This window comes from Galeopterus variegatus, unplaced genomic scaffold, assembly GCF_000696425.1.
Source record: "Galeopterus variegatus unplaced genomic scaffold, G_variegatus-3.0.2 Scaffold481, whole genome shotgun sequence".
NCBI lineage: Eukaryota > Metazoa > Chordata > Mammalia > Dermoptera > Cynocephalidae > Galeopterus > Galeopterus variegatus.
The window spans coordinates 465,788-487,412 of NW_007726592.1; the positions used below are offsets into that span (position 1 = coordinate 465,788).

Below are 21,625 nucleotides of genomic sequence, written 5' to 3' on the forward strand. Positions count from 1 at the left end.
TTTTTTTTTTTTTTTTTTTTTTTTTTTTTTTTTACTGACCGGTAACGGGATCGCAACCCTCGGTGTCGCGCCTGTACCGGGGACCGGCAACGGGATCGCAACCCTTGGTGTTGCGCCCGCACCGCGCTCAGCCAGCGAGCGGGAACCGGTCTCCACATGGGATCCGAACCCTCGGCAGGAGCGCTGCCGCGCTCCCAAGCGGCGCACTCTCCAGTGCGCCACCCGGCCAGCCCTTGTTGATCTTTTTAAAGAATCAAAAATCAAAACAAAAAAACCCAAAACTATTAAGTAGTCCACAAAGCATCATTGATGTAAATATTTTAATCAAACGCTAACTTTACGTAGCTCTTTTAGGGTAAAATAATCTTTATACATATTGTTTAACTTGTTAAAAAAGTATCATTCACTTTCTTTGACAAATTTTGTTAATGGGAGTTTGAACTCAACCTGAAAACTATTTTCTCATTATGATCTAAGTTTTTTTCCGTACTTTCTTTTCTGAATCTCTTCTGACGGTTTTGAATTTTCTAAATGACAGTTATCTATCTAAAAAACCTAAAAAATCAGATTTTTGTTTTCAAGAGTTCATAATACATTTCCATATTAATAAATAAAATTTTTAAAAAAGAAAAATAATATAGTCATCCCAAAAAGATGAAGAAAAATGAATTCAGTAAGTTTCAAGATTTGTTGTCTTAAAAAAACAATAACATAAACAGAAACCCCCAAAACCCTTAGAGGAATAGAAGGGGACTTCCTTAACCTGAAAAGGGCATATGTATGGCTAATATCACATCTTAATGAAGAAATACAAATGGGTGCATACTTAATATGCCTGCTATCACCACTTTTAGTCAACATGGTATTTAAAATCCGAGCAAGGACAGAAAAACAAGAGAAAAGAAAAAAGATACAAGGATTGGAAAGGGAGAAACTAGATTGTCTCTATTTGCAGATAATATAAGTGTCTATCTAGCAACTGCCCCCCAAATCTGCAAATAAATTATTTAAATTAATAAAGTAATTTGGCTATGTTACTGTATACCATATCAATAAATAAGTTAACTGTGTTTCTATACATAAGCATCAATTAGAAAATGGTAACTTAAAAAGACATCAGGCAGTATTAATGAAATCCTAACAGGACTTTTTTTTTTTTTTTTTTTTTTAAGATTTTAATGCTAAACTTTTATGGAAAGCAGATAGCCAAGAACAGCCAAGACATTTCTGAAAAACAAGAGGGGAGGGGCTTATCCTACCAGATATCAAGATTTATTACGAAGGTATGTTTACTAAGACAGGTGGTATCAGCACAGGAATAGACAAATAGATCAATGGAACTGAAAAGAGAGCTGACAAATAAGCCCAAGCACATATGGATATGTAAACTTGATTTATGACAACTGGCATTACGTAAGTGGGGGAAAGTTCCTATAAAGACATGTACCTAGGACAACTGATGATTGACATGGAAAAAAATGAAGTGGGTTTCCCACCTCACACCATACATGAAAATCAATGCCTGGTAGAATAAAAGTTTAAATGTGAAGAGCAAAACTATAAATCTTTGAGAAGAAAATATAGGAGACTATAGGACTTTATGGTAGAAGAGGCTTTCTTAGACAGGACCACACGGCACTAGCAACACACAAAAGGATCAAGATGAAAATACGATAAAATTATAAATATCTGTTCATTAAAAGATATCTTTCATATTGATTGTATATGAAGGTCCATTATGCTGTTCTGCTCGTGTTGTATAACTTTTTTTTAAAAAGACACCATAAAAGTGATAAAAACAGGCCACAGATATTTGACACATTACTAAAAATATGCTTAGTGTCCAGACATATGCAAAGAATATAAACAAAACAAATAGTTCATTAAGAAAATGAGATATTTTACCAAAAAAGCTAATATTGCAAAGATGTTTAACTTCTCTACTCACAGAAAAGCAAAATCACAGTGAGATACCATTTCAACACCCTGGTGGCAGCCAAAAATTAAAATTTCAGACAAAATCAAATGTTGACAAGTATATGGAGCACCAGGAATGCTAACATATTGCTGGAAGAAGTGTAAATTAACAGTAGGAATGGAAATGCCTTTACAACTTGGCATCATATTGTAAAATTGTACAGGCCTACAGCACACTTCAGGAATTCCCTTCCTTGCACAAGAGTAGCGGTGATTTACACAGAATGTATAGCAGCCAATCCTTTTGTTTCCAGAATTATCCAAATGTCCATTTAGAAGGAAAACGAAATATGTATCATTTATCACCCAGTTGCGTGAGTAGCTGGGTATGGATCAATCTCAAAACATAGTGTTAGCTGAAAAAAAGCAGATAAAATAAATACAAACAGTATGAAACCAGTTCTATAAAGATCAAAAACATACGAAGTTACACAATTGTATCAAAAAGCAGCACACGGGGAGTTCCTTGGCAATGGAAACATTTTATTAAATTGGAGAATAGGTTCATAGGCTTTGGCTTTTGCTTCATAATTCACACGTAGGCTATATATATATTTTGGTATCAAATACTTCATAATTGTTTAAAACTAGAGAAAAATTGATGTTGAATGAACACAAAATTTTAAACAGTTATTACTTTGGGGTTTAGATAATGTGGGACTTTCACTTTCCTGTATCATTCATTTCTGGGCCATTAAAATTTTTTACAATTAACAAGTAACATGTTTGTGTTTGGGGAAAATGATTATGGAAAGCAAAACAAACTTCATAGAAATCTAAGGCCATTTACTATGAGGGCAGTAATTCTGTTCTCAACTTACACATGTAACTTCTCCAGGATGTCATAAATTAACATTATGTGAGATGCACCATTTCCATGTTTAAAAAAAGAAAAACCCGCAGAAAATTGAAAAATAAAATAAGAGAATTAGATAACATTACTAAAAGATACAGCACTTCAAAAATTTTTTTACAACGTATTTTTTTAATTGACAAATTTTGTGTGTAGCATACTCTGTGGGTTGATACTCTAATACAGTGAGAAAGATTTCCAACAAAAATGGTTACTTTTTTTGGTTTTTATGGAAAGCATGTATGCTTTTTCTGTACTAACAAATTCCTGGCTTCGTCTAATTTTTATTATACCCATTTGCTTTCGCCCCACTTCTGCACATTTCCAGTATTTTTTATACCGTAAACTGGCACAATCTTTTTTGATGCAAACAGATAAGTAAATGAGTGACCCTCATTCCCAAAGCGCTTTCTTTTCCATTTTTTTCAGGGACATCAAAGTGCAGGGCGCCCAGCGAGCACCCCTTAAACATCCCGGAACGTTTACGGCCCTTCTTGGCGGACATCTGGGCTGAAAGGGTCATCGCGACCTTCTGCTCTAATCCCACCCCTGAGATCCGGGGCGGTGCAGGGACCTGCCCAGGGCCACGGCGCGAGTGGTCGAGCCGAAGAGAACTCGGCAGCCCCAGAGCTTTCTAAAGTCAGGGACACACCTCGGCTTACACCGCGGGAAACGCTGCTCTCGGCGCCCGCGCCTTTGCGGCCCAGCCCGCTATACTGGCCCCGGGGCCAGGCGCCTTACTTGCTGATCTCCACGCTGTGGCCGGGAGGAGGCCGAACAAGCCGGCAAGCCGTGATACGTTCATGCTGTCAATGGCGTCGACTACCTCACGGTCCGCGCAGGCGCAGCCGAGTGGGCCAGGGTACAAGCGTGGGCGTCCTGGCCGGCCCAGCAGGAGGGGCGGGGCCTCCGTGAGGCGGGGCGGGGCCTCCGTAGGCTGCACTAGGAATCCACGCTCCTGGCCCCGATTCCAGCAGACAATGAATCTGGAGTGGCTCAGCTGTGTCACTAAGACTACCTAAACTACTCTGAAGTCTGTGTTTATTAAAGTGCCAAATCATGGCTAAAGTTAGATGAGGGAATAATTCTGTTTACCCCTCTCAGTATGAGGCAAATGGTCTCTTAGAAGGTCCCTTTTATAGTATAAAAATGTACACCCTTTACTCTCGTGCACATATGCTCTTTTTATCGCCAAATCATGGCTAAAGTTAGATGAGGGAATAATTCTGTTTACCCCTCTCAGTATGAGGCAAATGGTCTCTAGGTCCCTTTTATAGTATAAAAATGTACACCCTTTACTCTCGTGCACATATGCTCTTTTTATTAATCTCATTCTCCCTCTCTTTTATGTTTTAAATTTCTACTTGTTCAGGGATTGATATCCAGAATATACAAGGAACTCAAACAACAGTGAAAAAACCTGATTAAAAAATGGGCGAAGCAGCTGAAGAGGCATTTCTCGAAGGAAGATAGACTAATGGCCAAACAGACACATGAAAAAATGCCCAACATCACTAAGCATCAGGGAAATACAAATCAAAACCACAGTGAGATAACATTTCACCCCAGTTAGACTGGCTATATAGAAAGACAGACTAACAAATGCTGGTGAGGATGTGGTGGGAATGTAAATTGTACAGCCACTACAGAAAATATAGTATGGAGAAAATAGTGTGGAGGTTTTTAAATAACTGCAGATAGAACTGCCATATGATCCAGCAATCCTAGTGCTGGGTATTTACCCAAAGGAATGGAAGTCATTATATTGAAGAGACACCTGCAGTCCCATGTTTATCGCAGCTCTATTTACAATAGCCAAGAGTTGGAACCGACCTAAATGTCCATCAAAGGACAACTGAATAAGGAAAATGTGGTATATAAACACAGTGGAATACTACTCTGCTGTAAAAAAGAATAAAATTCTGCCATTTGCAACACCATGAATGAACTTGGAGAAAATTATAAGTAAAATAAGCCAGGCATAGAAGGCGAAATACTGCATGTCCTTATTCCTAAGTGGAAGCTAAAAAATAAACAAATAAAAAAGAAAGATACAACAATCCCAATAATACATTGAACTTTCAAAAGGGGAGAACAGAACTGCGGTTACCAGGAGTGAGAAAGGAGGAGGCGGTGGAGGATTAGCAAGAAATTGGTTAATGGACATAATGATTATGTTTTGCATACTAATTATCCTGATACGAGCATCACATATTGCACACAGGTATTGATATTCAGCTCTGTTCCCAACAGTTATGTATAATCAATTGTTTCAATAAAAAAAAGAAAATAAAATTTTTTTCTCCCTGTTCAATAAGCTCCTAACTTGTCAGTCTGGGGAGGCCTGATGGCCAGCCTCAATCCACCCTGACCTCTTACCAGGTTCTTGACTCTGCCACAGGAAAGAATTCAAGAGTAGAATCACATTGGAAAGCAAAAACAGGTTTAATGTAACAGATAGGAGGTACAGATTTCACAGAGAGAGTGTGGCCTAGTTCCAGAGACTGAGCAGGGCCCACACCCGGTTTAATACAAAAGTAAGAAATGCACATTCACAAAGTGCAGGCTGGCTCTAGGGAGTGAGCAGCTGCTTGCTGAAGATAAGTTTGATACAAAAAGGAAACATACACAACTCAGCCATGGAAGTACTATGGGATGGCCCCAGGAAAGTAAGCAACAGCAACCTAGCCTTTTCCTGGGATTCCACTTTTATAGTTTTGCTATCTAATGCATATTCATGAAATCTAATGACGGTTCAACTAAGGGTGCGGTTCACAGTTATGTAACATAGTCTTGCACATGCTCAGTTGGTCTCCTTTTAGGGCATGGTTATTGGTCAAATTCTATCACATGCACCAGACAGTATTGAAGCATATTCCATGCTCTTTATTACCTCTATTGGAAAGGTCATTCAAAGGATAAGTACCACTTTACTGAACATGCTCGGCTACTAGGTAGGGTTATACAACCTCTTTCTACTGAGCATACCCAGCCACTGGATTTGCATAAGTCTGACCCCTGAGGTCTCAATTTCCTGTGTTGGTGCAGAAAATAAGCATAATAAGCAACAGTAACTTCCCTCTAGGTGAGGGCCAAGAGGAGGGGCTTGAGACTTTCGGGGAGTGGCTCGAGACTCAGAGGGGTGTCTTGTAACCTTAACCCAGGGAAACTGAGCACCTCCTATCTCAAGATGATCTGAAAAGTAACATTTTTGTGTGAGGTGCAGAGCAAAAGAATACTGTCCATCTGGTCCAGACTGCAGTGCAAGGAGCTCTGCCAATTAACTCTTAAATTCCAACAGCTCCAAAGATGTTTGGAGCGTATGTGGCAGATCAGGGTGCTTTATGCAACCTGTGGAAGTTTCTACTGAATCACAATGAATCCATAGAATTTTGTCTTTTGTCTTTTTTATTTTTAAAGAAAAGTTTCTTATGAACTGAGAGTTATCAAGTCCTTCTAGATAAGGAAAGAGTCTTTCACTAAGAGGAAGTACAGAATAGGACCAGCAACAAACTCAAGAAATTTTCATTAGCAGGTAGCTCACACTCATATTTGCAACTTAATGACAACTGAGGAAAAAATTCAAAGATGGACTATGGATGGCTTTGCTCAGTACACTGACTCAGCTGGCATTGGACTACTTTTGGCATTTAGAGCCCCATTTCCTCAAGGAAAAGCAGAGGGGAAAAAAAAAAATCTTCCCGAAGAGCAGAACTTAGTTTATCTTGTACACTTTTCCTAAAGGAGATATGGCTTGAGATAAAGATCTAGACATCATTTCATGGGCAGTGTGACTGGTTTAGTCAAGTGCTCAGGGACTGGGAGTGTAAAGGTTCTGGAATAGTTCTTTGGCATAAGACCTCTCAAAGTGGCCCCAAAGCATAATATTTGGGTCCCATTGAATGCTCAAAAAAAGGCTCCCATTGCAGAAAGGCTCTTAATTAGAGCATTATCATGTGAGGGGTCTTCAAAAAGTTCATGGAAAGATTCTTATTATCTTTTAATTCTATTTTTCCATGGACTTTTTGAAGTACCCTTGTATTTGTCATCTATTGCTGCCTAACAAACTACAACAAAATTTAGAGGCTTAGGCCAGTAAACAATTATTCTCTCACCATTTTTTGTGGGTCAGGAATCCAGATGTCAGAGTGCCTCTGCTCTAGGTCCTAAATGAGATTTGCAGCCAGTTGGCTGGGATTCCAATCTCATATGGAAGGCACATGTAGGGGAAGATCCGCTTACAAGCTCACTCACATGATTATAGGCAGGGTTTAGGCCATTATGGACTTTTGGACCGGAGACCTCCCTCAATTCCTTGCTACATGGGCTTCTCCAAAGGTCATCTCACAACATAGCAGCTGCCTTTCCACGCAATGAGTAAACCAAAGTGCAAGAATGACCACTCAAGAGGGAAGCCACAGTCTTTTTGTAATCTAAGCTCAGTAGTGACATCACAGCTCATTTTCTGTATTCTATCATTAGGTCCAGCCTATTCTCAAAGGGGGGAAATTACACAAGGGCTGCCTACCACAGTGATCCATTCTGTGGACATCAGCCTCCTTCCCCCACTACAGATGTTTGATCAGTGTACCCACTAACAGGGTAGCCATGGTGGCAAAAATGAAGACATGCATGTACTTTTAACATAGTCTTTCTCCTGCTACAAGTGACTGGCTAGCACGAATACTTGCCAACTGCAGTGACTAACTTTATCCCCATATAGTATTATGTGGATTCGGACCTGGGTGGCAGGTCTCATTATAATAGAAACCTGCTATCATGAAAGAGGTAGCAATTTGTTCTTCTAGGAACAGACAATTATTCTAGGTTTGGATTTCTTTACCTGATTAACGTTTCTGTTATACACTGCATCTGTGGACTTACTGAATACCTTTTTCTCCACACATCCTCAACAACATGCTTATCAAAGAACTTATTTTTCTGTGAAAAATGTAAATCAGGGAACTGATGCCTACAGTATTAATCAGTCTTATCATGTATTTTGTCATCCCAAAGTAACTGGTCTTATAGAATGATGGACAGCCTTATTGAAGGTTTAGTATTGGAACCAGGTGGGAAAAATAAACTTTGGGATACTGTCCTACAGGACTTGTAACATGCTCCAAATGAGTTAACAGTATTCCATGTTATTACTTCTGTTGACAGAAAAACGGTCCGAAGAGTAGAAGAGGGATTGACACTTGACTATTATATCTCACACAGTGCCCATATATTTTGCTTTCCATTGTGGGGAGAGAAGAGACATGGGCCCTGAGTGTCCCTGCATATTATTCCCTAGTGTGCTGGACTGCAAGTCTCATCCATCTTCTGATACTGAGAAGTTTGTTATCTAGTCATATAGGCAACTAAGTAGGTCAAGGCAATCACAAGCATTACTACCATTTAAGTGCTGCCCCCTAGGGAAGGGAGACTGGCTCGTTTGCTGCTTGCTCAAAAACTGCTAGATCCTTGACCCTGGATTGTTTTCTTGTAAAGCAACCCACCCTGTGTACAAAATGTCACCCAGTCTTTGCATCACACTGTGGGAATTGAAGCTCCAGGAACTGAAGCCAATTTGCTGACACTCTGGAAACTGCACAAATAACGTTGTTTGTCTCTTAACCAGGAGTCTCCTGTCATATCCACGAAACTGTGGGAGGCCAACCTGTTAGCTTGCAAGCAGGATAAAATCTCAGACCCTTCACTGCTCTGGCCATCTATCTCCATGATTCCAGGTCCTGTTGGTGCAGCAATTTTTGTACCCAGAGGAGGAGTACTTCCACAAAAGGATACAATGTTTTCTCTAAATTGGAAGTTGGGATTGCCACCTGGCCACCTTTAGCTCATTTCTGTATTATATAAGGAGGTCAGAAAAAGTGGTTATGATGATAGGTCCTGACGACCATGAGGTTTTTTGGAAAAGGGAGTAGGGAGAGGAGTATGATTAGAACTCAGGAAGTCTCCTGCAATACGTCTTCACTATACCATGTTAATATAAACATTCTGCAAAGACTATTGCAACCATATATAGGCAAGATCACCCACACCTCTGATGAGCCGAGATGCTGGTTGGACACAAAGGAAACAGGGAATAAGTGACAGTGGTGAGAACTCATAACCATTTAGACTCATGACCAGTAGCAGAATTAACTGTATATACCATAGGTGGTTTTTAATCAGAGAAGTTTGGGATATGAAACATGCTGCTAACTATGCACTACACTGGAAATTCTGACTGTTGGCCGGTAGTGGGGACCCAGGATTTGTATTTTTAACAAGTAGCCCAGGTAATTCTCACCAAAGAAACTTGCAAAGCACTGCTCTTAGCTTTATTTCTAGGGGTGGTGGTTAGGTAACACAATTTTGTCTACGGGTTGCAAAACACTGAGACAAGATCATTACAGAATTAGAGAACATCACACTGAGATCTTGGACTTGAAGGTAGATGAGAAACAGAAGTATTTTCAGAAGAAAGCATTTTAAATGTGTACATATGGGAGAATGGTTTATACAGATATTGGAAAGACAAACAGATGGGCTATAGTAGATCTCGGATATGTTTTTATATTTGGTGCTGTCATCAAACCCATTTCAGATGTTTGATGAATCTTGGTAGAAGAAATGGTCCCATTTTCTACTGTGGAAGGAAGCTGAGAGGCTCCCTGGTACACAACTTAAACTTGGTCAGGCAGACATTCCCACCAGACTTTGAAAATGGAGTGAGTGATGCAAATAAGTATTTGAAATCCAGTTTTCAGTAGTATCACTAACACAATCTTCCAGCTCTTCTTAAGGTCAGAAATGGCTATGGTTTAGGTCATCTAGTTTCCTTTGGTTTCTGTTTTCCAAACCTGGTTCTTCAGCCTTTCAGTCAATTCTGTGAGCTACCCGATATTCTTCCAATGAATTATTTTTCTGCTTAAGTTAATCATAATTCTTTTTTGTTGTTTGCAACCATGGACCCTTCTTGGTATTATGCTTCAATAAGGTTCATTATCTAAGAGTTAATTATAGCATTTCAAATAATCTTTTCCCCTCTCCGTCAGAACTGTACCGTACCCTCCCACTATCTGAATTTGAAGGTGAATGATATATAATGGCTTCCCTAATAAATTTGAAGTTAAATTTGTTAGATTTTAAACCACGATCACTAATGTGTTTTTAAAACTGTATTAAAATAACCAAACACCAATCAACCATGATTATAAGAACACTTTACCCTTAAGTACTACTTATATGATTATAAGCAAGAATAAGTCTTGATAAACCTGGAAGAGATCCAAACTTAGAATACTCATGACATTTCAAACATGGCATATAAGATGAAGATAAAAAATGTGTAGCAAAAATGCATGGTCAATAATGCATATATTTACATCTTCCAGCTATAATGTACTTGGTATATTATTGCTTAGTCAATTTATGGAATTTTCCAGTATTTTTTATTTAATTTAATTTATTTATTTATTTTTGGTAGCTGGCTGGTACAGAGAACTGAACCCTTGACCTTGGTGTTACAAGGCCATGCTCTAACCAACTGAGCTGACCGGCCAGCCCCTCCAGTATTTTTTAAGAAGCAAAGAATTATCAAGAGCAATCAATGAAATTCTTTTAAATACCTAATATATACAAAAGATGTAAATTATAAAAATACAAAGGCTATAAGTTACACAATTATGTTGGTCTATAGAGCTAGTTAATATAATATATCTATGATGTAAATTATAAAAATACTTTACAAAGGCTATAAGTTACACAATTATGTTGGTCTATAGAGCTAGTTAATATAATATATCTAATTATAAATAAAAATATATACCTCTAGTATTTTGAGAATAAGCGAACGATTACAAGCATTTTAGCTGCTCCTCTAGATAGTCATTTGTTCATTTATTAACATCAGAGGCAATAACACGATGCTAAAAATAAGCATGCATCAATTGTACAATACATACTTACAAAAATCTTCCGTCATCACAATTGGTGAAGGCAAACAGACCTTCTAGTCACCCTTAGTGCATTATTATTTTCACAAGTAAAACAGGAAAGAAAAATAGTGAATTTAATGCTACTCAGCACCTTTAGTAAAGTCAAGTCTCAACATCTCCATATATCAAACATTTGCATCTACATCACCAAACATGTAAAGTTAATTATTTTGTTCCACTTTTAACACAAATAATTTTATTTACATTATCCTTTAGTTCAGTAAATTTTAATATTTAAAAATTATCTAAATTCATAAAAGTACTTCATGAATTCCAACATTTAATTACTATGTACATATAAGAAAGTCCATGAAAAAAGTTAAAGAAATATAGTCAGAAAGTTCAAGCAACATTACCAAATTTAGCAAAATGCCAACCAAATCAAAGCAGAGGACAAATATTAAAAAATCTTTATATGCTGCTAACATGAACAAGTAAAGTTCCAGTAATAAAAGTCAATATGAGAAATAATGTTGAAATCACCAGTAGAAAATATACTGTAATAGGTATGACATGTTTAACAGCAACAGTAATGACTTAATAGAAAACTTCTATAACATTATCACATATGAACTGCCTGGTTTGATCAGATGATAAAGGTATATTTTAGGACTAAAAGAAATTGATTTCAAAAAATATATTTTAGCAGCCATAACTTTATTTCCAGTTAAAACACAGTAAAATGTTAAAAGTAAGATTTATAATTAACTAAATAATACCCCAATACTAGAAAATTTAAAATCCCATGCTATTCCAGCACTAATGGCCTCTAATATGATGTAGTCTGATGTAAGGATTGTGAAAAGGCAATAATAAACAATCAGACACACACATATGTGCTTAAAGTTTCACTGAAATACTTAGGTAGCAAAATATATGAAAAAGTAATAGAAAAGTAAAAAGATAAAATTAAAAAAATATTGCACAGCCACATTACCTAGAAAGTAAAGTTGATGTTTTAAAAAGCTCTAAACATGGATGATATAAATTATCTTCCATATAAAAAGGTATAAATATTTCTTAGAACTTATTAGCATTTACATTTTAATATAATACATTATTTGAATCATTGTTGAATGAGGTAATTGTCAAGTCTCTAACAATGCTTTTACCCTACTGGAAATATTTGAGGGCAGCAACCAGAAAGAATTTCTCTAAAAATATTTCTGAATCAAGAACAGCTATATGTGCAGCTCTCCCAATGAGTGAATCAGCTGTATTGGGCAATGCGTTGATGACATTATATCGAACCAAATTACAGTCCTTGCTTTGCAGAACTGGGCGAAGCAAGTTGTGGATCATTTCTGAATAGATCTGTCCTGTGGAACAAATGGATAAAAAAAAATTAGTTCACATGAGTAACTGAAAAATATTCTATGCAAAATTTTACATAATTTATAAAATTTAGTCAGATTATTTCCATGTGAAGCAGAAAAATGTCTTTCAAAAGGTTTTTTTCACAGCTATCATTTTTGAAACTCACAGAAAATATAATCACATTATTTATCCAGCCAAGTAAAAATAAATTTATTATACATTATTCTTGTCAATTTGATATTTTTAACTCAAAGCAATGCATATAACAAAGCAAATAGTTTTCTTCAACATTAAGTCACTTATAACTTATTAAACCATTACAAAAATAAGCTAGCCACAGTGAAACAGGTGAACAGCAAAATTAAAAACTTTAGTCTACAGCAAGTAAGTTAAAAATGGTTCTGTGGCAGTCAGCACTTCCAAGTTATTTTGAGAAAGAATAGCAACTTCCTACAGTCAAAAGAACAATGTGAGCTGGGCTCAAAGAACAGGATACTTTTTTAGTCTGAAGGTTTGTTTAATACTTGGTTCTGCTTTTAACTCAAAGTTGTATTACTCTCTCCCTCTTTTTGGTTAATTCTTACAATGGATTTATTGAGGTAATACTAAGCACAAAAGGTAAAGATTAGATGTATGTACACATAAATGTACAAACTGCCTTATAAGGGACAAAACATTGTTTATAATGCTTATGCACTACTATATCACTAATAGATGAGTACCAACATATCCACGGAACCTGTGAATTTTAGTATTTTAGGAAAGTGGATATTAAATTTCAGAAGAGAGGTAGGATGTAGCCCTGAGGAATGACAAGAAGAGAAGAGTATATAGAAGTACAACCAGAGAAAGAGGAGAGAGGTGTTTAAGAAAAAGATATATAAATTCATAGAAAAACTTTTTAGTTCCACTACTCCTCTTTAGTTTTCATTGTTAGTCAAGTTGAATTTCTGGTTCCATGCTATTTTTAAAACATGTTTACATAGGAAGAATTCCAAACACGTCTTCATTAGATCCCCCCATCCCTAGAGGCACAAAATGTCACTGTTAAAACAAAGGACATTTATGGGCCGGCCCAGTGGCGCACTGCTACAGTGCGCTGCTTGGAAGCGCGGCGGTGCTCCCGCCAAGGGTTCGGATCCCACATACAGACCGCTTCCCGCTCACTGGCTGAGCAAGGTGCGGGCGCAACGCCGAGGGTTGCGATCCCGTTGCTGGTCCCGGTCCGGTATGGGTGCGCACTGAGGGTTGCGATCCGTTGCCGGACACGAAAAAAGACAAAAACAAAAAAAAAACAAAAAAAAAACAAAGGACATTTATCTATCCATCTGAATGTTAAATATCTTCTGAATTTCAAACAAACAAACAAAAAAAAAACAAAGGACATTTATCTATCCATCTGAATGTTAAATATCTTCTGAATTTTCCCCTTAAGTGGGCTAGAAGTTATTTACAAAAAGGTTATTCTGATGTCGCCAACGCACAAGAAATATTTGTTAAATAAATGGAGTACTACGTGCTAGGCATTGCCAATACAAATATGCATAAGAGAGGCCTTGCCCTAAAGGGCCTCTTTTACCTTGACAATGTGAAAAAAGCAAAAGATCAAGAGTTTAAAATCAGCCTCATTCCAAAAAAGAAACTGAGGCAATATCGGGAGGTAGAAGATCCAAGTTTTTGCCTTAAGCCTGTAATTTACAGTGCCTTTGCCACTTAGCATCTGAGTCTCAGTTACATAAAATAAGCAACAGGACCTAAGTATCCTTGAGGCTCCAAATAGCTATGATTTAAATTTCTTCTGTTATTCACAAACAGCAAAAGAATAAACTAAATAAAATCTTCATCACTCACTATCAGTAAAAAGGGGTATGCTGCCATCTTTGCCTATAAGTGAGGAAGAACAGAATATGCAGCATGGACCAGTACCAAAATCACCAATCCCAATAATCTGGAGGGAATCAAAGTATGGATTACTTTTGAGGCAGCAAAATGGAGGAGCACTTGTAATAAGATGAAAGAACAATTTCACTGATATAGACAGCTGACATGGCAGGAGACGAAGAAAGGAAGAAAAACGGAGGAAGAACAGCTATTAAAATCGGTGGAAAGGAAGTAAGAGGAAAGAGAAGGGTGAGAGAAAAAAGAAAGTGACCACAAAAAAATTTGGGAAAAGCTCATTCATAGATACAACTCTTTGAAATACTTTTAATTTACCTGACTGTTTGTCCTTTAAGGCTGTTTTGCACATTTCAATGCGGGCAGAGTGATAAGGAACATAGCGATCTTGTAGAGAGCCCACCAGCACAACATTTTTGAAATAATGAAGCCCTGTGAATAAAAAATAATGAATTATAATGCAATAATTAGCCAGATTTAAAACAACTAATTAATATCATATTGTGATCAAAAAAGAAATTTATCTCCTCTGAAGTAGTAAGTTTATGATTTTTTAAATACCCGATGAAGCCTTTCTCCAAATTTCTCTATACTCTCTACAAAAACCCAACTGAATTGTTTGTAGTCTTTGTGCTGATATAAGAAACGCATGTTTGCACAGAGTAAGAACAAGAACTGTGGCCTGGCAGTGTGGAGGTAATGGAGAAATTAAATGGTGGACTAAGGTTCTTCAGGAAGTATTTCATGACATTCTTAGCTCCAAAGGGTATTCTTTAATATTTGGGAATACTTCCAAGGAAACAAAATTATATTCTTCCATAAAAATAAATAAAACATCATACATGAAATCATTTAAAAGCTGACTTTTTACTTTAAGTTTTCATTTATGACACCTGTCTAACATTAACCATATTTTCTCCTTATTTGAGTATGTCAGGAAGACACATGCTTTGATTTTTCAGTGATGATAATAATAATGGGTTTCACAATCCGTCCACAGACTTTTGTCAGGTCCCTCTATTTTAATTTTTTAGTAAACTAGGTAAATTTCGGGCTAAGAGCCTTGGGATACTTTATTAATTAACTCATTTAAGTCCTTAAACCATGTTCTTGACCTCTGTGGTACGGTAATGTTCTACTCTTACTATTTCACTCAGACTAATAAAAAAATTTACGTTTTGGGCCGGCCCAGTGGCGCACTGCTATAGTGCGCCGCTTGGGAAGTGCGGTGGCGCTCCCGCCGAGGGTTCGGATCCCACATACAGACCAGCCGCTCACTGGTTGAGCGAGGGGCGGGAGCAACACCGAGGGTTGCGATCCCGTGGCCGGTCCCGGTCCGGTACGGGCACGACACTGAGGGTTGCGATCCGTTGCCGGTCACGAAAAAAGACAAAAAGGAAAAAAAAAATTTACGTTTTATTAAATGAGATACAAATCAGTAACGGTAATATATCAGAATTGGGGTGCATGTAAATTTGTACACTTGATCTTAGCCAAAAGACTGAAAAGCAATGTGCATGTAATTTTGTTCTGGAATGTCCCAGAGTAAAATTTTGATACTTCATGCCAAATTTGAATTTGAAATTCAAATTCTTAAAGACAGGCCAATTGTGGGAACTACTGTGGATCCTCAATGTAGGAGATCTCTGCAGATGCTCCCTTTCTCCCATGGAACTCAAGGATCCTAATCTCGAGAAGACTGTGGACCCACCCACAGTCAGGTAAGATTTTACGACACCATCTATGCCAAAAATAAGCCCATCCTTTCTTTTTTGTAATGAGACGATACCACTTTTTTCCTTTTTGGTCACAATTTGAATATATACAATTCTAGGGACGTAAGTGAAATAATCAAATGTCTATAATAGGAATTAGTTAATTGCATATACATATTTAAAATAATATTTTATAAAAATATTAAGAAAATTGATTTTCTCCCTTTCATTCTCACATTTCATGAAACAAATTCATCCCACTTTTGGCATTATTTGACACCAATGTTTTCACTGTCATTAGCACTAGTTTGGGAATCACCTACATATCCTAGAACATGTCTTTAAACTGGTGTACATTTACCCCTGGGATAATCTAAGACTCTCCATGGTGTAGATGGGCATGTAGAGCTTTAAGAAAGTTGATTTCCAGATTCCAACCTCCATATGAACTCTTTTCTAAAAATGACTTGCCCTTTCTTTCACTTTATAGGAGAAAGATATTTCTCCAATTTATTTCAGATCTTATTAAAGTATATGGCCCTAGGGTATAAAAGTTCCCAGGGAGCCTAGCAAAATATGAAGACAAACCTTTTCTGACAAAAAGTAAGTTTGACTTGATTGTTTGATGATAAGAAATGGTTTTGCCAATTGGATTTTAAGGCACACATTTTCCATAAATTAAATGAGCTAAAGTTGTCCCCCCCAACCCCTTGCATCAGCAATCTTCTATTTGGTATGGTTCATTCATATCAGTATACAAACACTATAATATCTCCCATCTTTAAAAAAATCAATCAGTCAATGAACCTGTCCCTGGACCTTATGCTTCTCTATAATATTAGCCCATTCCTTCGAACTACTTTATAGCCAAACTCTCCAAGAGTTCCCTTTGTGTCTGCCTTCTCTTCCTTTCCTATTCTCTATTGAACCTAGTCCAAGAAGTCTTTCTTTCTCATTACTCCATAGAAATCGCTCTTTCAAGCTCAACAATGACCAAGACATTGCTAAAAATCAAACGCTCAATTCTCCGGCCTCCTCTTACTTGACTAAATTTTAGTTGTCAGGCATCCAAAAAACAATGGTGATTTCAGGCCAGTGTGTCTTCTCCAAACAAGTCAAAATAAAGTAACTAAGAGATCATCACCCTGTATTAGTCATTTTGTAAGTAACTTGAACATAAGGCAGCTTCCTCTTTTCTGAGGGACAATTTTTGGAGAGAAAAAAAATAATTACCTTATTTTCAGGCACAAATGACACTTTCTTCTTTAGATAACTCATCTATCTCTCTGCTTCCAGTTATCATTTTTATATCTGATTTCCAAATATGAATTTCTAGTCTGCTTCTCTTCCCAAATAACTTGACATGAAACTTTGTGTCACTTTAACATTCACCATCCCTAACACCAAACTCTATTTCTAAAATTTTGCTTGTTATCTTGATGTCTTTATTTTTACAAGCCTATCATCATTCTATTAAAATATGAAATACTGGTCCATCCTTAATTTCTCCCTAATTCCCCCATACGAAGTTTTGCTTGTTCCATCTGTATATACTTCCCATTCCCACTATCAGATCATTTTCTCCTCCTACCGGTCATCACTGCAGTTCTCCACTTAACTGGTCTCACTACTTCTAATTTCTCTCCTGAAAATTTTATTTTATATGTTGCTCTCAGACTAAATTTTATTTTTAATTTTCTGGAAGGATTATTTATTTATTATAACTACTTCCTTTAAAAAAAAAGATTTCATTATAACCTTTTAGAAAATTTCACATCCATTATAAAATTTAAATTATGTAATATTTCTGGAAGGGATAAAAGCAGTGACAATATCTTTGATATGTCCCAGTTAGAAACATCAGATTAAGATTTTAAATTTCAAATATGTGCTTTTCCTCAAAAACAATCAGTGTGGGCTACTAAACATTTATAGGATAAGGTCTACTCAATTTAGCTAAGCAGTCTATACCTTCAAAATCTGGTCCTATACTTTGGTGGTAACTAGAAGCTTACCCCAAGTAAGAAACAGATTAGTTGATAGGAAAGGACACACTGGAAAACATTCTATCCCTGAGAATACCATTATATTTCAGCATAGTATGAAAACTAATGTTAACGAATATAAACAAATCAACAGGTTAAAGGACAACTTCTTATGCCATGCAGAATTATGGGTGGCTCCAGAAATTGATCCCTTCAGCATTTACAGATGACTGGGCAGGGCTGAAGTCCCCAGGTTAGTCCCCTCAGCTAGGAAGCAACCTTAGTTGGCTCATTGGTTTACCTCACAATGGCTTACCCCACTGTGCTTTAAAAATATAATCATTTGCCCTGAATTTTCTGATATGAAAAGGGCTGGGAAAGATTGGGTTAAACTATATTTACATAGTGCTCTGTACGTAAGGTAAAAAGTGTAAAATACTTTACTAATTCCTCTCCAAATAATTAAAAATAAAAATATATTAGTGCTTAGTGTCTGACACATAGTAAGTAGGCTCTCAAATATATGCCAATTGACTAACCACTTAATAGGTTAGACTTCCAATAATTCTGTAAGTGGCTCATGAAATGCCTGTTTCTCAAAGGTTCTGGATAGGTGACATGCAACTGTGCTCCCCCTCACCCCATCCTTTTACTTTTAGGATTCAAGCACTTTTATTGGTTGTTTTTCCCTACTTTAAAAAATAATCTTTAAGTATTCTCCCTTTAACGATCTCCTCTTGCCTGTCCTCCTCATTCACCAAGGACACAGCTAACAGTTGTGCATAGTGTTCCAAACTCCTTTCTAGATACACACAGATTTTTAATTTTTAAGATATAAATAGGATTATAGTCCTTGTATATATACTACTTTGTGTCTTGCTTTTTTCACTCAATATTTTGGAGACAGCTTTTCACGTTTGTACAAATATAAGTACCTCATTCTTTTAACTACTGCATGGTATTTCCATGACTAAATTTTAGTATATCTCCTATTTCCCTACTGATTGATGGACATTTAAGTCCTTTCCATTTCAGAGGGGAGGGGACCTAAAAATAAAACAAAACAAAACACTGCAATGAACAGCCTTTACCTAGTTGTGTGAGATTTTTGTAGGAAAAATTCCTAATGTGGAATCACTGAGTCCATCCTTAAAATTCTTATAAATATACTCTCCAAAAAGGTTATATAATTACCCCTTCCCCAATTACCATATCAAAGGTGACTGCTTCCCCACACATTCATCAATACTGGATATCATTTAAAAAAATTTTACCAACCTAACAGGCAAAAATGATTATTGTTCAAATGCATTTCCCTGATCACAAATAAAGTTGAAAAAAATTCTGTTTATTGGCCTTCTGTATTTTTTCTGGTAACAGCCTCTTTTAACTTTTGCCCATTTTTTTCTATTGGGTTGTTATAGTATGTAGTAGGAACAGCAGTACACATTACATAGCCCAGGCATAAATAAGATTACATGTCACCTCCAAATATGTGCTCTAAAAATTATGTATTTGCCAGATTACTTGATCAGTGTAACCTCTTCATAAACTCTTTATCAAGATTTTAAAAAGCTTTATTTCTATAGTTCATAAGAATAACAGGCATTATATTTTTTCAAAAAAATTGAATTAAGGGCTGGCCCTGTGGCGCACTCGGGAGAGTGTGGCGCTGGGAGCGCAGCGATGCTCCCGCTGCAGGTTCGGATCCTATATAGGAGTGGCCGGTGCGCTCACTGGCTGAGCGTGGTGCAGGCAACACCAAGCTGAGGGTTGTGATCCCCTTACCGGTCACGAAAAAGACAAAAAAATAAAATTGTCGCTCCCGCTGCAGGTTCGGATCCTATATAGGAGTGGCCGGTGCGCTCACTGGCTGAGCGCGGTGCGGGCGACACCAAGCTGAGGGTTGTGATCCCCTTACCGGTCACGAAAAAGACAAAAAAATAAAATTGAATTAAACATATTTTTCAAAATAATAGCTCTTTTCAGTGATTCTGATGTGCTTTTCCAGAGAAACGACACTCAGGTTAAGAATTACTGCTTTAGACTGAGATCCTTGTGGCAAGTGTCTATGTCTCCTCAGATTCAGACAGCTCAGTGGAAGTATGCAAAATCAATAAAGATTAGATCAGAGGATTTCTAAGATATCCTTTCACTCTAAGATTCTGTGATGACAAAGTAAATAAAATAAAAAATTCTATACTGATATAAATACACTATGTTGTCATATTTCTCAATGTGATTTTTAAGACAGTACAGTACTTTAAAGACACATTTTGAACTTAAAAATCAGCCTTTTAAAATAGCTTTTCAACAGAAATGTATTAATACTAATATTGTGCTTTTGCATAGAAGGCTTGCTTTTTATATTAGCCAAGAACCAAATTAGTTAAATAGACTATGGCCCTTTTTGAATCTTTTGGTTTCTATTCCTTATCTAGCAGGGTTGGCTAGATAGGTCAGAAACTCAAAGCATGGCAAGCCCCAGTGTTGCAATGATAGTAGAAATTATGGAAACATTCCATCTTAGTTGAAATTCAGCTAGTAAAAATGTCTGAAGCTTTTACTTTGGGAACCTGATATTCTAGATTCCTCTTCTCTGCACCTATCTTGATTCCACCTGCTCAAAAACACTGAGTTAACTGGCCTGTGGGTTATTACTTCATTTGGCCTCTGAAGTGGCTAATTCTTTGTTGAAAAATTACCTTTAATTTGGGAAAGTGACAAGATTTCCCCATCTACAGAATGAGATAATTTAACCAGAAAAATTTCTAAGTATTTTAGTTACTTTTCAGTATTACCAAGAAAAAGATGAAAGTAAATCTTCAACACAAATGTTATTTACAAATCAAAAGTGATACCTATTATTAAACATCTCTGTAATCTTCTGGAAAAAAGAGCATCTTGTGCCTAGTAGCACAGCAGGAGACATCTTTAATTGTTATACTTTGTCAGAATTCAACAGCTGGTAAAGAGATTCTAAACAGATGTTTTTAGGAAGATGTTTTTAGAAGATGATTTATTGTTTATTTAACAGAATCTATTCATAGCTGGAATTTAAAAAATAAAATAAGGATGTTTTGTTTTTGAAATTCCAAAAACTAATAGATTATTTGGCTATTTTTGAGCCTTCATTATGAATTGCAAGAGTCCTGTGATTCCTCTCTGCTCTAGTAATGTAATCTTGCCTGCTTCCACACTGGTGTCACCTAATCTATATATATTATACATTTTCTTTTCACATCACTCAAATTACTTCATCTTTTTCTTTCCCTTCATATTCAGTTCTGAGATGCTAGTATCCCATAATCATATTATACAAATTATTTATATATCCTATCAGCAATTTTTAGAATGCCATAGATTTTTGGGGGTCAAAAGTTGCTATAAAAATTTAATGAATATTTACAATTGTAATGCCTTAATCAAAAAAGATAATTTCCTTTTAAAAGTAACATTTCTGTAACCCTGACCAGAGTTATCATGTTCAGAAAACAAAAAAGGCAATTTCACACCTAATAAATATATAATTTTTACAAAAAAACATAGAATTTCTCAATTGTTGTAAAAATTACACAAATTATTTTAGGCTTTTAAAATGCTTTCTTGGGGCCGGCCCGGTGGCGCAATGGATAGTGCGCCGCTTGGGAAGCGCGGTGGCGCTCCCGTCCGAGGGTTCGGATCCCACATACAGACCGGCTCCTGCTCACTGGCTGAGCGAGGCGCGGGAGCAACACCGAGGCTTGCGATCCCGTTGCCGGTCCCCGGTCCGGTACGGGGGCAACACTGAGGGTTGCGATCCGTTGCCGGACACGGAAAAAAGACAAAAGACAAAAAAAAAAAAAAAGATGTGTATTGGGAAGACTGTACTGGGAAGGGGACACATTGAAAAAA

At 36.9% G+C, this 21,625-nt stretch overlaps 2 protein-coding genes across 4 annotated transcripts in view; both read right to left on the reverse strand.

The window, feature by feature from the left end:
• The window catches only part of LOC103587708 (chromosome unknown open reading frame, human C6orf57), an 18,965-nt gene extending 15,318 nt beyond the window's left edge, over positions 1-3,647 (reverse strand). The window contains exon 1 of the mRNA XM_008569227.1: positions 3,572-3,647. Within this exon, the coding sequence (XP_008567449.1) occupies positions 3,572-3,635 (64 nt within the window). The 5' untranslated portion in view covers positions 3,636-3,647. The remainder of the gene's footprint in view (positions 1-3,571) is intronic.
• A 7,039-nt stretch (positions 3,648-10,686) lies between these two features.
• FAM135A (family with sequence similarity 135, member A) overlaps positions 10,687-21,625 on the reverse strand; it is a 110,953-nt gene continuing 100,014 nt past the window's right edge. For all 3 annotated transcript variants that reach the window (XM_008569230.1, XM_008569228.1, XM_008569229.1), the window contains 2 exons: positions 14,350-14,463; positions 10,687-12,137 (listed from right to left, as the gene is read on the reverse strand). In XM_008569230.1, the coding sequence (XP_008567452.1) occupies positions 11,932-12,137; positions 14,350-14,463 (320 nt within the window). In that variant the 3' untranslated portion in view covers positions 10,687-11,931. The remainder of the gene's footprint in view (positions 12,138-14,349; positions 14,464-21,625) is intronic.